The 15,776-nt window shown below is 45.3% G+C and overlaps 1 protein-coding gene across 1 annotated transcript in view; it reads right to left on the reverse strand.

Annotated features, from left to right (window-relative positions):
• Window positions 1–12,021, reverse strand: part of LOC127572559 (15-hydroxyprostaglandin dehydrogenase [NAD(+)]-like) — an 80,272-nt gene extending 68,251 nt beyond the window's left edge. Inside the window, exon 1 of the mRNA XM_052019952.1 lies at window positions 11,854–12,021. Within this exon, the coding sequence (XP_051875912.1) occupies window positions 11,854–11,946 (93 nt within the window). The 5' untranslated portion in view covers window positions 11,947–12,021. The remainder of the gene's footprint in view (window positions 1–11,853) is intronic.
• Between the last annotated feature and the right edge of the window lie 3,755 nt (window positions 12,022–15,776).

Here is a 15,776-nt window from a genome sequence, read left to right on the forward strand (position 1 = left end):
TTACCAATTTGATTACATTTTTGAGGAGATAACTAAGATGTTTGATGAAAACAGGGAGGTAGACGTTGTCTTCATGGACTATAGTAATGGATTTCACAAGGTCCTGCATGGTAGACTAGTGCAGGATGTTAAGGCACATAGAATACAGGGTGAACCAGCTAATTGCATACAATATTGCCTTGGTGATAAGAGGCAGTGGGTTGTGGTGGAAGGATATTTTCCTGATTGGAGGTGTGTGACCAGTGGTGTACTGCAGGGATCGGTGCTGGGAAGCTTATTGTTTGTGATGCATATTAGTGACTTGGATGTGAATATCGGAGGTATGATTAGTAAGTGTGCAGATGACATGAAAGTTGCTGGTATTTTTGGATGCCTGGGGAGGTTGTTTAAGGCTACAGCAGAATATCAATCAGATGGAAGCATTGGTGGAGCATTGGAAGATGGATTTTAATCCTGACACGTGCGAGGTGATACATTTTGAGAAGTCAAAGAGGAATAGGGCATGTACAGTCAATGGTAGGGTACTGAGGAATGCTGATGAACAGAGGGGCTTCAAGGTTCAAGTCCATATTTTCCTGAATGTGGCAACACAAGTAGATAGGATGCTGAAGGAGGCGTATGGCATGCTTTCCTTCATAGGTTGGCGCATAGAATATAAGAGGTGGGAGGTTATGTTGCAAATTTACAAAACACTGGTTTGACTACACTTTGTGTTCATTTCTGGTCAAGACACGAGAGGAAGGATGTAGTTGTGCTGGAGGGAGGGCAGAAAAGATTCACCAGGTTTTTGCCTGGATTGGAGGATGCTAGTTGTGGGGAGAGATTGCATAGGCTGGGCAGTAAACTCAACTTGACGCAACTTGACTTGACCTTCTCGTAAGTTTTCTTTGCTCTCTTTCCAGCTTAATGATGTCTTTCCTCTAACAGGGTGACCAAAACTGTACACAATACTCGAGGTGCGGCCTCACCAACATCTTGCACAACTGCAACATAATACGAGTGGTGACACTTTTTTATTCTGTTGTGGGCTCTGGATCTTCATGAAGGGCCATGCTGCGTGGGAACTGTATCATGCTTGGAATGAGCAGGTAGCTCTAAGCCTGTCATTTCCATTCCTTCCATCACTGGGGTTTCTCTGTGTGTGTGTGTGTGTGTGTGTGTGTGTGTGTGTGTGTGTGTGTGTGTGTGTGTGTGTGTGTGTGTGTGTGTGTGTGTGTGTGTGTGTGTGTGTGCGCGCGCGTGTGTTGTAAATTAATTAGTCATAAACAGTACCATTATCATTCATGCATGGGTGTTAATTGAACAGTGCTCATTTCTTTGAGAATCTGAAACCTTCCTCCAATTGGAGTATTGTGTTCAGTTCTGGTCACCTCATTGTAAGAAGGATGTGGAAGTTTTAGAGGGGGTGCGGAGGAGATTTACCAGGATGCTGCCTGGATTGGAGAGCACGTATTATGAGGATAGGTTGACCGAGCTAGGGCTTTTCTCTTTGGAGGATGAGAGGTGACTTGATAGAGGTGTACAAGATGATAAGAGGCATAGATTGAGTGGACAGTCAGAGACTTTCACCCATGGCTAACATGAGGGGACATAATTTTAAGATGATTGGAGGAAGGTATAAAGGACAGATAAAGGGTAAGTTTTTTACACAGAGAGTGGTGGGTGCAGAGGTTGTGGGGGCAGATACATTAGGGTCATTTAAGAGACTCTTAGATAGACACATGAATGATAGAAAAATAGGGGGCTATGTGGGAGGGAAGGGTTAGATAGATCTTAGAGCAGGATAAAATGTCGGCACAACATTGTGGGCTGAAGGACCTGTATTGTGCTGTAGTGTTCTATGTTCTATGTTCAGATTGTGGGAAAACCGAAATAAAAAACAAAAAATGCTGGAAATGCCCCCGAGTCGGGCAGTGTCTGTGGAATGAGAAACAGAGTAAACACTTCAAGTCCAAGACCCTTTGTCAGAACTTGGAAAATGAGAAGACAAGTTAGTTTAAGTTTCAGAGAGGGTGGGGACGAGGAGTGAATCCCACTTTCTACAGAACCACCCGGTTAATACATGAATGAGAAAGTTTGAGAGAGAGAAAGAAATGAAGTGACATAGTAAAGCTGTGAACTGCAGGGCACAACTGTTGCTGAAGCTGAAACCAAAAGGTAAATGCCCAGCAGATCAGACACTGTGGAGAGAGAAGATTGACACTGAGTTAATATTACAGACATTAATATGAACAATCGTTCTCCTTTTCGTTTCAGATCCCAGCAACAGTTCTGATCTCTATTTCACAACCTTTGCACGAACCTTTATTTGTTTTCTCCCATAACTTCCTTCATTAAGGTATCAACCAGACAGGTCCATAGAAAGTGGAATTACCTTGGCAACCCTAGCCCTACCCTGTTGGAGATATTGCCTCTGCTGTATCCATTCCTTCCCCACCCTCTACACAACTTAAAACTAACTTGATTTCTCTCTTTTCCAGTTCTAAGGAAACATCTTTGATCTGAAACTTTAATTCTGTTTCTCTTTCCTCAAAGGCTGCTTGTCCTGTTGTGGTTATTCCTTTGTCTGATGTCGCTATGGTCCATCCTCGTTCATGCTACACATTGCCGTGTACCAATCTGTTCCACATTATCTGCCTCCTGGTTCCATCCATCCAGTTCACCCACAGGCTTCCACCCACCTCCCCCCTCCTCCCCGATCTGATTGTCGTTCCATCTGCCATACGCCTCTCCCCTAATGGTTCCCATTATCACCTTCCTTACTTATCAGAATCCAGCACTGGTAGCCCTTTGTGTTCCTGCTTCCAGCAGTTTTCTCCAACCTTCACACTCCTTTCCCCCATACCCCCCAACCTCGCTCCATCTGCCTCTCTTTTTTTCTCTTTGTCGGCCTTCAGCCACCATTCACCTCCACTGTCTCCCAACGAAACCCTCCCCCTCCCCACCCTTACCTGGCGCAATCTACCTGTCATCTTTCACCCCTCCTCAGTTCACCAATCACCTCAGACTCCTGTCTCACCGCTCCCTTTATACCAGCCATCTCGCCTCTCCACACTCAGTCCTTGCGGGGTTTTGACCCGAAACAGCGACAATTCCTTTCCTCCCACAGATGCTGCTCGACTCAGTAAGTTCCTCCAGCAGATTGTTTGTTGTTCCGTATTCCAGTATCTGCAGTCTCTTGTGCCTCCTCTGTTTCACATTCATTATTGACCTATTTCAATGCCTCCAGCAAGCTTTCACCCCTTTTGTGTCCCAGACCAGCCGTCAGTTGTGGAAGGGCTTAAAATGGGCATCAGAACGAAGCCTGGCAGCATCACTGACAACAGCGCATCCCTTCCCTGCGAGCTCAAGGCATTCGATGCATGTTTTAAACAGAAGGGCAATGAAATGACATCACACGCTCTGACAGTTTCCAATGCACCTGTACCCAGAGTCACCATCGCAGACTTCAGAGTGAACTCGGGGAAAGTGTCTGATCCAAATGGGTTCCGTGGCCGTGTCCTTAGGTCCTGTGCAGATCAGCTGGTGGGGGTATTTGCAGACATTTATAACCTCTCCCTGCTCCAATCTGAGGTTCCCAACTTCTTTAAGAAGAACACATTATCATCCCAGTCAAAGTAAAATAAAATAACGTGCCTTAATGACTACTGCCAGTGGCTTTGACATCCATCGTCATGAAGTGCTTCGAGAGGCTGGTCATGGCACGCATCAACTCCAGCCTCCCAGACAACCTTAACTCACTGCAATTTGCCTTCTGCTGAATCAGGTGGACACCATTTCCCTGGCCTATGCTCATCTCTGGAGCATCTGGATAACAAAGACACCTATGTCAGACTACCATTTATTGACTACAGCTCTGCCTTTAATACTAGAATTCCAGACAGACTCATCTCCAAACTCCTAGACCTAGGCCTCAACACCTCCTTTTGCAACTGGATCCTTAACTTCCTAACTAACAGTCGGCAATCAGTGAGGATAGGCAGCATCACCTCCACCATGATTACCCTCAACACTGGTGCCCCAAAAGGCTATGTCCTCAGCTCCCTACTTTACTCCCTATACGCTCATGACTGCATGGCCAGATTCTGCTCTAACTCCAGCTACAAGTATGCTGATGACACCTCCGTAGTGGGCCGATCTCAAATAATGATGAGATGGAGTACAGGAAGGAGATAGAGAGCCTAGTGGCATGGTGTCATGACAACAACCTTTCCCTCAATGTCAGTAAAACAAAAGAGCTGGTCATTGACTTCAGGAAGCAGGGTAGAATGCACACCTCTGTATGTATCAGAGCTGCTGAGGTGGAGATGGTTGAGAGCTTCAAGTTCCTAAGTATAATAGCCTGTCCAGGTCCAACCACGTAGACGTCATGGCCAAGGAAGCTCACCAGTACCTCTACTTCCTCAGAAGGATAAGGAAATTTGGCATGACCCCGTTGACCCTCATCAATTTTTACCGATGCACCGTAGGAAGCATCCTATACAGATGCATCACGGCTTGGTATGGCAACTGTTCCACCCAAGACTACAAAAAATTCCAGAGATTGTGGACACAGCTCAATCCATCACGAAAACCGGCCTCCCCTCCATGGGCTCTGTCTACACTTCACTGCCTCAGTAAAGCAGCCAGCATAATCAAAGACCCCACCCACCGCGGACATTCTCTCCTCTCCCCCCTCCCATTGGGCAGAAGATACAAAAGCCTGAAAGCACGTACTACCAGGCTCAAGGACAGCTTCTATCCTGTGTTATAAGACTATTGAATGGACTTCTCATGCGATAAAGATGAACTCTTGACCTCACAATCTACCTCGTTGTGGCCCTTGCACCTTACTGTCTACCTGCACTGCACTTTCTCTGTAACTGCAACACTATATTCTACATCCTGTTGTTGCCTTTCCCTTTGTACTACCTCGATGTACTGATGTGATAAAATGATCTGTACGGATGGAATGCAAAACAAAAGTTTTTCATTGTATCTCGGTACATGTGACAGTAATAGACAAGTTACCAATTCCCACCACTTCTCACATTCCAGGAAGGCACACCTTCAGAAACATAATTGGCATTTAAACAAACATCACCTAACAAGAAATACAAGTTAACAAAATAATTTCAACCAATGTCACGTTGTTCCCTGGATCTCTCAGATTTAACTCTCAGCACAATGGTGAAGCTAGCAGAACTTCTGGCCTGCAGCTCCAGCAATCCAGGTTCAATTCTGACCTCGGTTGCTGTCTGTGTGGAGTTTGCATGTTCTCCCTCTGACTGTGTGGGTTTAGTCCAAGTGATCTGCTTCCTTCTCACATCCCAAAGACGTAAGGGTTGGTAGGTTAACTGGCCACTGTAAATTGCCCCTGGTGTGCACGCGAGTGGTAGAACACAGGGGAATTGATGGGACTGGGGGAAGAATGAAATGGGATTAGGGTATATCATTGCTCAATGGTCAGTGTGGACCCAATAAGGACCAAAGAGCCTGTTGTCATGCTATATAATTCCACAATTCCAGTCCTCCTTACACCATTTATTATAGTACGGTGCCAGAAAGCACTTCAGCAGAGCATTTTGCTTTCAATTTGTTGAGATCTGGGCATCACCAGCAAGGCCAACAGTTATTACCCACTCCTAACTCCTGAGCAAAGGGCAGCACAGTGAGACAGCTGATAAGAGTTGCTGCCTCACTGCTCCAGTGACCTCCGGTTCTGCCGGTGTGGAGGTCAGGATTGAAGCTGGGTTGTTGGAGCTGTGAGCTGCACGTTCTCCCTGTGACCGTCTGAGCCTTGTCCAGATGCTTCCATTTCCTCCCATGTTCCAAAGACGTGGGTTGGAGGTTATCTGATCATTGTAAGTTGCCCCTATTAAGTAGACAAACAGCAGAATCTGGAGGAGTTTACGGAAAGGAGGAGAAAGTGGGGGGTTGGTGTACACTGGTATTTGATGGTCAGTGCAGATGTGGTCGACCAAGTAGTTCAAAAGAGGCTGCAGATGCTGGAATCTGGGGCAAAAAGTGAGCTGTTGGAGGAACTTGGAGGGTCAGGCAGCACCTGTAGAGGGAAATAGACAGTCAACGTTTCAGGTTGAGACCTTTCATCTGGACTGAATGACTTGTTTCTTTGTTCTATGACTGACTCTGTCACTATACTAACAAATCCCATGGACATGATTGCCTACAGCTGAGGATTCTATAAGGTGGTGGAGACAGTGTCAAAGGATGCATTGGTATAGATCTTCCGGGATTCCTTTCATTTTAGACTAGTCCCTTCATATTAGAAGCCAGCATTATAACCCCACAGCCTGAGAAAGGAAGTAGAGAATTATAGCTAGACATTGGTGATAAAGGAAAGACTAGTTTTATTGACATGTTGACTGGACACTGAGAATACTAATATGAATGTGCAAAGCCAACACTCTTTTATGAAAGAGAGGAAGGAGACCTGTGAGGCAGTTGTTTCACGCAGTGGGTGGTGGGTATATAGAACGAGCTGTCAGAGGAAGTGGTAGAGGAGGGTACAATTACAAGAGACATTTGGATGGGTACGTGGATAGGAAAGGTTGAGAAGGGTATGGGCCAAATTCTGGCAAATGGGACTAGCTCAGGTGGGCACTTTGGTTGGCACGGGCAAGTTGGGCTGAAGGGCCTGCTTCTGTGCTGTATGACTCTACGACTCTATGACAGAATCAGAACCAGGTTTCTAACATACGTCGTGAAATTCGTTGCTTTGCAGCAGCAGTACAGTGCAAGACATAAAGTTACTATAAGTTACAAAAATAAACAAATGGTGCAAAAGAGGAATAATGAGGCAGTATTCATAGACCGTTCAAGAATCTGATGGCAGAGGGGAAGAAGCTGTTCCTGAAACGTTGAGTGTGGGTCTTCAGGCTCCTCTACCTCCTCCCTGATGTTAGTAGCGTGAAGAGGGCGTGTCCCAGATGGTGAGGGTCCTCAATGATGGATGCCTTAATGATGGAACTGCCTCTTGAAGATGTCCTCAATGGTGGGGAGGGTTGTGCCTGTGATGGAGCTGGCTGAGTCTACAACTCTCTGCAGCCTCTTTTGATCCTGCATATTGGAGCCTCCATTCCAGTCGGTAATGTAACCTGTCAGAATGCTCTCCACCGTACATCTGTAGAAATTTGCGAGAGTCTTTGGTGACGTACCAAATCTCCTCAAACTCCTAATGAAGTAGAGCCACTGGCGTGCCTTCTTCATGATTGTATCAATGTGTTGGGCCCAGGGTAGATCCTCTGAGATGTTGATGCCCAGGAATTTGCAGCTGTTCACCCTTTCCACCACTGACGCCTCAGGCTGTTGGTCTCAGCACCAGCAATGGTTCCCTGTGTTGTCCTGATGAAGCTCTCATGAGGTTTCCGGTGTCTTCCTCAAACTGTGTGACCATGTAGATGGAGTCCGGCATCTGCCGTCTCCTTTCTCCTTGGCCAGCTGCCGCTCTCCGATCTGGTGGGTCTTCTCCGATGAGGAAGCACGAGCTGTTGGCCGTCCTGGCCTTAAGGAAGCCAGTGACAGCCATCACTTAGTGCCGGGTTCATTGCCTTTGTGAGGACAGAGCAATCCCATTCCGGATGAGCCCCCGGGACCTGGAGTCACACTGAGAGTGGAGAATCTGATCCTGGGTGAGTGTAAGCCCTTAAATTCGGAAGCTTCCTGATGACCTTTCTTCAGGCACAGACTGCACTTCACACCTTCTCAATGGGGCTGTTGTAAGAGGGTGCCCCAGGGAACACTGGGTGGGCTGGGACTGTGCAGGCAAAGAGGTGTCACCATTCCAGATGACAAGGTGATGGAGGCAAATACGATAGAGACGTTTATAGAACATAGAACACTACAGCACAGTACAGGCCCTTCGGCCCACAATGTTGTGCTGACATTTTATCGTGCTCCAATATCTACCTAACCCTTCCCTCCCACATAGCCCTCCATTTCTCTATCATTCATGTGGCTATCTAAGAGTCTCTTAAATATCCCTAATGTATCTGCTCCTACAACCTCTACCGGCAGTGCATTCCACGCACCCATCACTCTCTGTAAAAACCTTACCCCTGATATCCCCTTATATCTTCCTCCAATCACCTTAAAATAATGCCCCCTCATGTTAGCCATTGTCGCCCTGGGAAAAAGTCTCAGACTGTCCGAAGGCTGTTAAAGGGCTCTTAGATAGGCGCATGAATGTGCGGAGAATGGAGGGATATGGGCATTGAGTAGGCAGAAGGGATTCGATAAGTAAGACACTTAATTACTAGTTTTATTAGTTCAGTACAACATCGTGGGCCAAAGGGTCTGTTCTTGTGCTGTACTCTTCTATGTATTGGTAATGGTATTGGTTTATTATTGTCATTTGTACCAAGGTACAGTGAAAAACTTGTCTTGCATACTGATCGTACAGGTCAATTCATTACACAGTGCAGTTACATTGAGTTAGTACAGAGTGCATTGATGTAGTACAGGTAAAAACAATAACAGTACAGAGTGAAGTGTCACAGCTACAGAGAAAGTGCAGTACAATAAGGTGCAAGGTCACAACAAGGTAGATCATGAGGTCAGAGTCCACCTCATCGTATAAGGGAACCGTTCAATAGTCTTATCACAGTGGGGTAGAAGCTGTCCTTAAGTCTGGTGGTACGTGCCCTCAGGCTCCTGTATCTTCTACCCGATGGAAGAGGAGAGAAGAGAGAATATCCCAGGTGGGTAGGGTCTTTGATTATGCTGGCTGCTTCACCAAGACAACAAGAGGTAAAGACATATTCATTCCATCCAAACACGTGGAACATTACCCAGGCAGGAGTAGGGAACTATGCCTGGACTGAGTACAGCGTATAAGTAGACACAGCAGTCCAGATGAAGGGTCTTGACCCGAAATGTCGACTGTCCACTCGCCTCCATGGACGCTGCCTGACCTGCTGAGTTCCTCCAGCACCTTTTGTGTGTTGTATAAGTGGACCAGCCAGACTGACTGTCTGACTGTGCCAGTAAACTAAACCCAAACAGGGAACAGGTCAGCCTCATCTGCTGCGTAACTGTGATATGGATCAGACTCATGTCGTGCAGGCAGATCGGACTAGTTTAGATTGGCACCATGACTTCGAGGGTCAACGAGCCTGTTTCTGTGCTGTATTGCGCTGTGTTCTGTGTGAATATACCAACATACTCATTGGGAGCAGGAATGGACATCTGGCCCTTTGAACCTGCTCCTCTATTCAATGAGATCATAGGTGATCTGACGGTTACCTCCGCTCCACATTCCTGTGTAGCTGTGGTGACCTTTCACCCACCTGTTATCAGTTATTAATCCACACATCTTAAAAGCATTCAAAGATTCTGCTTCTGCCACCCATTAAGAAGGAGAGTTGCAATGACTCACCACCCTCTGAGAGAAAAATAACTTATTTTTAAACTGAGATGTCTCATTCTAGGTTCTCCCAAAAGAAGAAATGTTTCTCCAAATCCATCCTGTCAAACCAGATCTGATTAGTTTCACTAAAGTCACTTCTCTTCTAAACCCCAGTGGATACAATCCTAGTCTGTCCAAACTTTCCTCATAAAACAATCAGCCCATTCCTGATATCAGTCTGGTAGAGCTTTTCTGAACAGCTTCCGATGCATGAACATCCTCTCTTAAATAAGGAGACCAAAGTTATGCACAGTACTCCAGACATGATCTCACTACTACCATAGATAAAGACTGATGACCTTCCTACTTTTTTATTCAATTCTCCTCGCAATAAATGACAACATTCTATTAACTTTTCTATTTTCTTGCAATACTTGTAGATTAGCTTTTTCGAAAACATGCACTTGGACACCCAAATCCCTCTGTGTCACACTCATTATTTAAATAATATGCTTCCTTTTCTACTTTTCATGCCACATTTTCCAACATTATGCTCCATTTCCCAGTTCCTTGCCCTCTCACTTCACCTATCTGTATCCCCTTGTAGCCTCCTTGGATCCTCTTCACAATTTACATTCCTAACTACATGTGTGTCATCAGAATGTTTAACAACTGTACCTTCAGTACCTTCATCCGTCATTGGCATAAATTGTAAAAGTTGAGGCCCTAGCACTGATCCCTGTGGCACACTACTAATTTTGTCTTATTAACTATAAAGATCCCATTTATGCTTGTTCTCCGTTTCCTTTTAGTCAGCCAGTTTACTATCCACACCTGCTACTGGATTTTATTTTTCTCACAGCCTTTGATGTGGCACCTTATCAAATGCCTTCTGGAAATCAAGGTATGTTATTGGTGTATAGGTTTATTATTGTCACATGTACTGAGATACAGCGAAAAACTTAGTTTTGCAAGCCATCCATACAGATCATTGCGGTGGTACGAAGGAAAAGCAATAACAGAACGCAGTGCAGGTAGACAATAAGGTGCAAGGGCCATGACAAGATAGATTGTGAGGCCAAGAGTTCATCTTTAACATACAAGAGGTCCGTTCAAGAGTCTTAGAACAATCTGTCATCCATCAAGTAAACTATCATCCATCATAAACCAGGAATAGTAAACTACTCCTTTTACCACTTCAAAGAACTCCAACAATGGTCAAACATGGTTATCTTTTCACAATGCCATGTTTACTTTGCTTGGTCACCTTGAAGTTTTCTACTCCCCTATTATAATGGGCACGCACAGTAGTATAGCGGTTAGTGTAACACTATTGCAGCGCCAATGACCTGGATTCAATTCTGGCCACTGTCTATAAGGAGTATGTATGTTCTCCCTGTGTCTGTGTGGGTTTCCTCCGGGTGCTCCAGTTTCCTCTCACATTCCAAAGACGTACAGGTTAGGAAGTTGTGGTCATGCTATGTTGGTGCTGGAAGCGTGGCGACACTTGCGGGCTGCCCCTAGAACACTCTACGCAAAGGTGCATTTCACTGTGTGTTCTGATGTACACGTGACTAATAAAGATATCTTATCTATAATAGTTTCCAATACTTTACAACATATGTTAAGTCAACGGACCTGTAGTTTTCTACTTACTGTCTCCCTCCTTTTTTGAACAAAGGAATTTTAATCTGCTGTTTTCCAATCCAACTGAACCTTGCCTGGATCTACAGAATTGTAATAAATTAAAACCATTGCATCAACTACTCACTAGCCACTTCTTTGGATGAAGTCCATTAGGACCCAGAAATTTATCAGCCCACAGATGCAACAGTTTGCTCAGTATCGTGCTCCGGTGATTGTAATTTTCCTGAGTTCCTTCCTCCCTCCCAATTCCCATTTTACAGCATTTTTTGGATGCTTCACATATTCTTTGTGGTAAAGACTGGTGCAAAATGACCATATAGTTTATTTGCTATTTATTTGTTTTCTATTAATACTTCCCAGACACACCTTCTATTGACCGATGCTCACTTTGTTAAGTTCCTCCGTGTCTGCTGATGGGTGTTAGCAGTCCAGGAGTGTTCGAGCATTGGTTTGATTACTATTGCACAGAATGAAGGCACATGGACCAGATTGGTGGGCTCCAGAGTGAACCATCCACCACACTGGCTTGCGAATGAAACTTTTGGTTCTAACCCCTCCAACCTCTCCCCAAAATCTCCCTCTGAATCACAGCCCCTAACTTATCTCTTTTTGAACCCGCTGCAGTAAAAAATAAAAAAATCTATTAAACACAGTCACATTTCAAACTGAAAAGGCAGAATTACATTTTAACTGTGTATTTCAATTACTCCCACTTCAAGTTGAAAGCCGAGTTGCAGAGAAACGTATATAATATTAAATCTCATGCTTGGCAAACAAGCCCTTGTCAGCTTGTTCTTTTCTGGCTCATGGCAATATCCTATCCACTTCAACCCTACCTTTGCAGGATAGAATTGCATTACCTTTGCTCCCTTCTTCAACAAAGCTTCTGCAAAGGCCTTCCCCAGTCCTTGGGATGCACCTGTCACTAGGCTCACAGTGTTCTTCAGATTCATTTCAGTTCCAGTTGTCTCTGTCTCTCAAGGCTCAGGCCTCTGTGTGTGCTTTCTTCTTTCACCTGCCTCCTGAATGACAAGGCAAAACCACCTCCCACTGCTCTTTAACTCTTCACCAACTGGCCACGAGCCAGGGAACGCCCTTGTGCAGTCACATTTCAAAACACTGCTTGAGAATTCCCACTCACTCAAGTTAAAATGGCATTTCTGAATGACTCAGAATCTAAAGCAGTGATTGTTGCACGTCTGAGCTTTGAAGCAACCTTGAATGCTTTTCTTTCCCAAATCTACAATCCAATGCCACTATGAATAAACAGGATGAATTTGCACAATTCTCAAACTGCTCTGCGATTCATAGAACATAGAACAGTACAGCACAGAACAGGCTCTTCGGCCCACAATGTTGTGCTGACATAGCTAATCCCTCCTGTTATGTTTGTTCTTCATCAAGAGACAAACTTCGTGTGGGTTTAACATCTGAACATTTTATTAAACAACAGACTGTTGCTTTCCCTCTCTCTTTACAGACACTTCTTGTTCCACCATGTGATCCCTTGCATTGCCTACTGCGAACTGTAGTTTATTATAACTACATAATAACACATAATAACACACTTCCTACCTACAAAATGCCCATATTGCTCTATTTTCCTCTCATTCATGTGCCCATCCAAGCCCCTCTTAAAAGCCCCCAATAAATTTGCCTCCACCACCCTATCAGGCAACGCATTCCAGGCATCCACCGCTCTCTCAGTAAAAATGTACCCCTCACGTCTGTTCTGAACCTACCCCCTCTCACCTTGTGCATGCCCTTCACATTGCTTCTTCACAGAAAAAAACTATTATGCTGTCTTTGTTCTCCCCTACTTCCTCAGATGGCTAAGGAAGTTCCACATGTCCGCAATGACCCTCACCAATTTTTGCAGATGCACCGTAGAAAGCATCCTATCCGGATGCATCACAGCTTGGTATGGTAATTGCTCAGCACAAGATTGCAAGAAATTTCAGAGAATTGTGAACACAACCCTGGCTATTACAAAACCAGCCTCCCCTCCATGACTCTGCCTACACTTCCCACTGCCTCAGGAGAGCAGCCAACATAATCAAAGACCCCTCCCACCCCAGTTATTCTCTCTTCTCCCACCTTCCATCGGGCAGAAGATACAAAAGCTTGAGAACACGTACCACCAGGCTCAAGGACAGCTTCCATCCCGCTGTTATAAGGCTCTTGAATGAACCTCTTGTAAGATAAAAAAAAAACTCCTGATCTCTCAGTCTACCCAATCATGGCCTTACCACCTTATTTGTCTACCTGCACTGCAAGCGGCCTCCTCTACTGCCACGCTGAGGCCAGACGTAGGAACAACACCTCATACTTAACCTTGGAAGTCTCCAGCCCGACAATCTCAGCATCGATTTCTTCCTTCTTCTCGACCCCTTTTTTTCCTTTGTCATCCCTCATTCCTATGGCCCCCTTCCCCCTTCTCCTTCCGCTTCCACTGCCCTCATGACCTGCACATCCCTTGCCCCACCTGTCTATTTGCCACCTCCCTTCCTTTATTCCATGGTCCACTGTCCTCTCCTACCAGATTTCTTCTTCTTCAGCCCTTGGCTTCTTCTACCTATCACCTCCCAGCTTCTTACTTCTCCTCCCTCCCCCATCCCCAACCTCCTACCTTCCCCCTCTCACCTGGACTCGCCCGTCACCTGGACTCACCTATCCCCTGCCTGCATGTGTTCTTCCCCCTCCCCCCACCTTCTTATCCCGGCTTCTGCCCTCTTCCCTTCCAGTCCTGATGAAGGGTCTCAGTCCGAAACATCGACTGTTTATTTCCCTCCATAGATGCTGCCTGACCTGCTGAGTCCCTCCAGCATTCTGTGTGTGTTGCTCCAGATTCCAGCATCTGCAGAATCTCTTGTGTCTGCAGTTTGTAACTGCAACACTATATTCTGCATTCTCTTATTGCTGTTTCATTTGCACCACCTCCACATACTTATGTATGGAATAATCTATCTGGATGGCATGCAAACAAAAGCTTTTCACTGCATCTTGGTACATGTGACAATATAAAGTAAGATATCTTTATTAGTCACATGTACATCGAAACACACAGTGAAGTGCATTTTTTTGCGTGGAGTGTTCTGGGGGCAACCCGCAAGTGTCGCCACGCTTCCGGCGCTAACATAGCACGCCCACAACTTCCTAACCCGTACGTCTTTGGAATGTGGGAGGAAACTGGAGCACCCGGAGGAAACCCACGCAGACACAGGGAGAACGTACAATCTCCTTACAGACAGCGGCCGGAATTGAACCCGGGTCGCAGGCGCTGTAATAGTGTTATGCTAACCGCTACGCTACCGTGCTGCCATTACCAATTATCAGTTAGAATTTACAGGCTGTCATGCCAATTTTTTAGGCCCTGATTGGTCACCTGAATTTACATGATGGCTATCAGGCAGCCTGAGCTTTAAGTGCATGGGCAAGTAGATACATGGAGACACAAGCAGATGTTGTCATTTGGAGCAAAAAGCAAGCTTCTGGGGGAATCAGTGACTCAAGCAGCATCTGTGGAGGCAAAGGGATAGTTGACATATTGGGTTGAGACCCTGCATCAGGGCCCTGCCTGAGATCCTCTGTGCAAAACTGAGTTTCCCTGAAAAAAAGCCAACTGTGTTCCGGGAAACCAGGTAGCCTATTCCGAAGATGTAACGCAATATGACTAATGTCATTGAGGGAAGCTCAATGCCCGTTGGCCAATGAAACTGTCCTTCCAGGAGCTGAAAGTCATGGGAAAGATATACTCTAAAGTTATCGTAGACTGAGTGACTGTGACTATTGAGGGCAAGAAGTAAATCATAAAAGATTGTAGTTTGTTCCAAAGTCTGGCCAATTAAATTGGGACTTGTGTTCCCAAATTCTTGTGAAGAACGTCCCACTTTTTTACTGTTTGGCCAAACCATCATCTAGGTGGCAGTGTAGCATCAAAAGGAGGGACTCAGGCTCTGGGAGAGGCAAGAGCTTGTGTCCTTTGGTCAACGAATATACTTTTATTAATGTATCAAGCTGGTTGGGGCTTCAAGCCAAGACAAGTCGAGTTTATTGTGTTACGGACTCAGTGAAAGTCCCTTTAAGATAGAGAGTGTGTGTGTATGTGTGTGTGGGGCGTGCTTATGTCAATAGAAGATAAAGGACGTAATGACGTTGTTGAAGAAGTAAGAAGAAGAAGAAGGAGAGAGAGAGAGAAGGGAGAGAGACACCAGCCTGCTTGTTTTCTCTACCGATGGATGAGAAACAATAACTGTGTTTGCCACTGAAATCCATGTATGGAAGTTGGAAGTAATCCGGTGGAGTTCACTTTGTTGCTGACCTGTAGAAGGAAACAGGTATTTGTGTGTGGACGACCACGGTTCGGATGCTTTTCGGGGTGAGGAAGTCACTACCGAGTAAACACTGAAGTGTCGTTTGGGTTCCATCATGGAACATTTGGATTTCGTATTTACTCTCTCTATGTTTCCCTACATCTATGTCTTATCTTCAGACAACGGTGGTTGTTGAAGAAGCCCTTGCTCATGTTTCACCTTATGGCTTGCGGAACTGAACTTTAAGAACCATTCCGGAACTTGGAGTTTTGGACTTTGTCACACACACACACGAAGAGTTTAGTTTTGGGGTTAACGTTCGAGGTTTAACATTTTTGAATTCTAACATACTAACATTTTTACTTTTATTTTACGTATTATCATAAGTAGTGATTAATAAAATAGTTTTTAACACTAAATCATGCTCAGTGTGTTTCTTTTGTTGCTGGTTCGTGACAATTGTCATGTAC

The sequence above is a fragment of the Pristis pectinata genome, chromosome 7 (genome assembly GCF_009764475.1).
Source record: "Pristis pectinata isolate sPriPec2 chromosome 7, sPriPec2.1.pri, whole genome shotgun sequence".
NCBI classification, from domain to species: Eukaryota; Metazoa; Chordata; class Chondrichthyes; order Rhinopristiformes; family Pristidae; genus Pristis; species Pristis pectinata.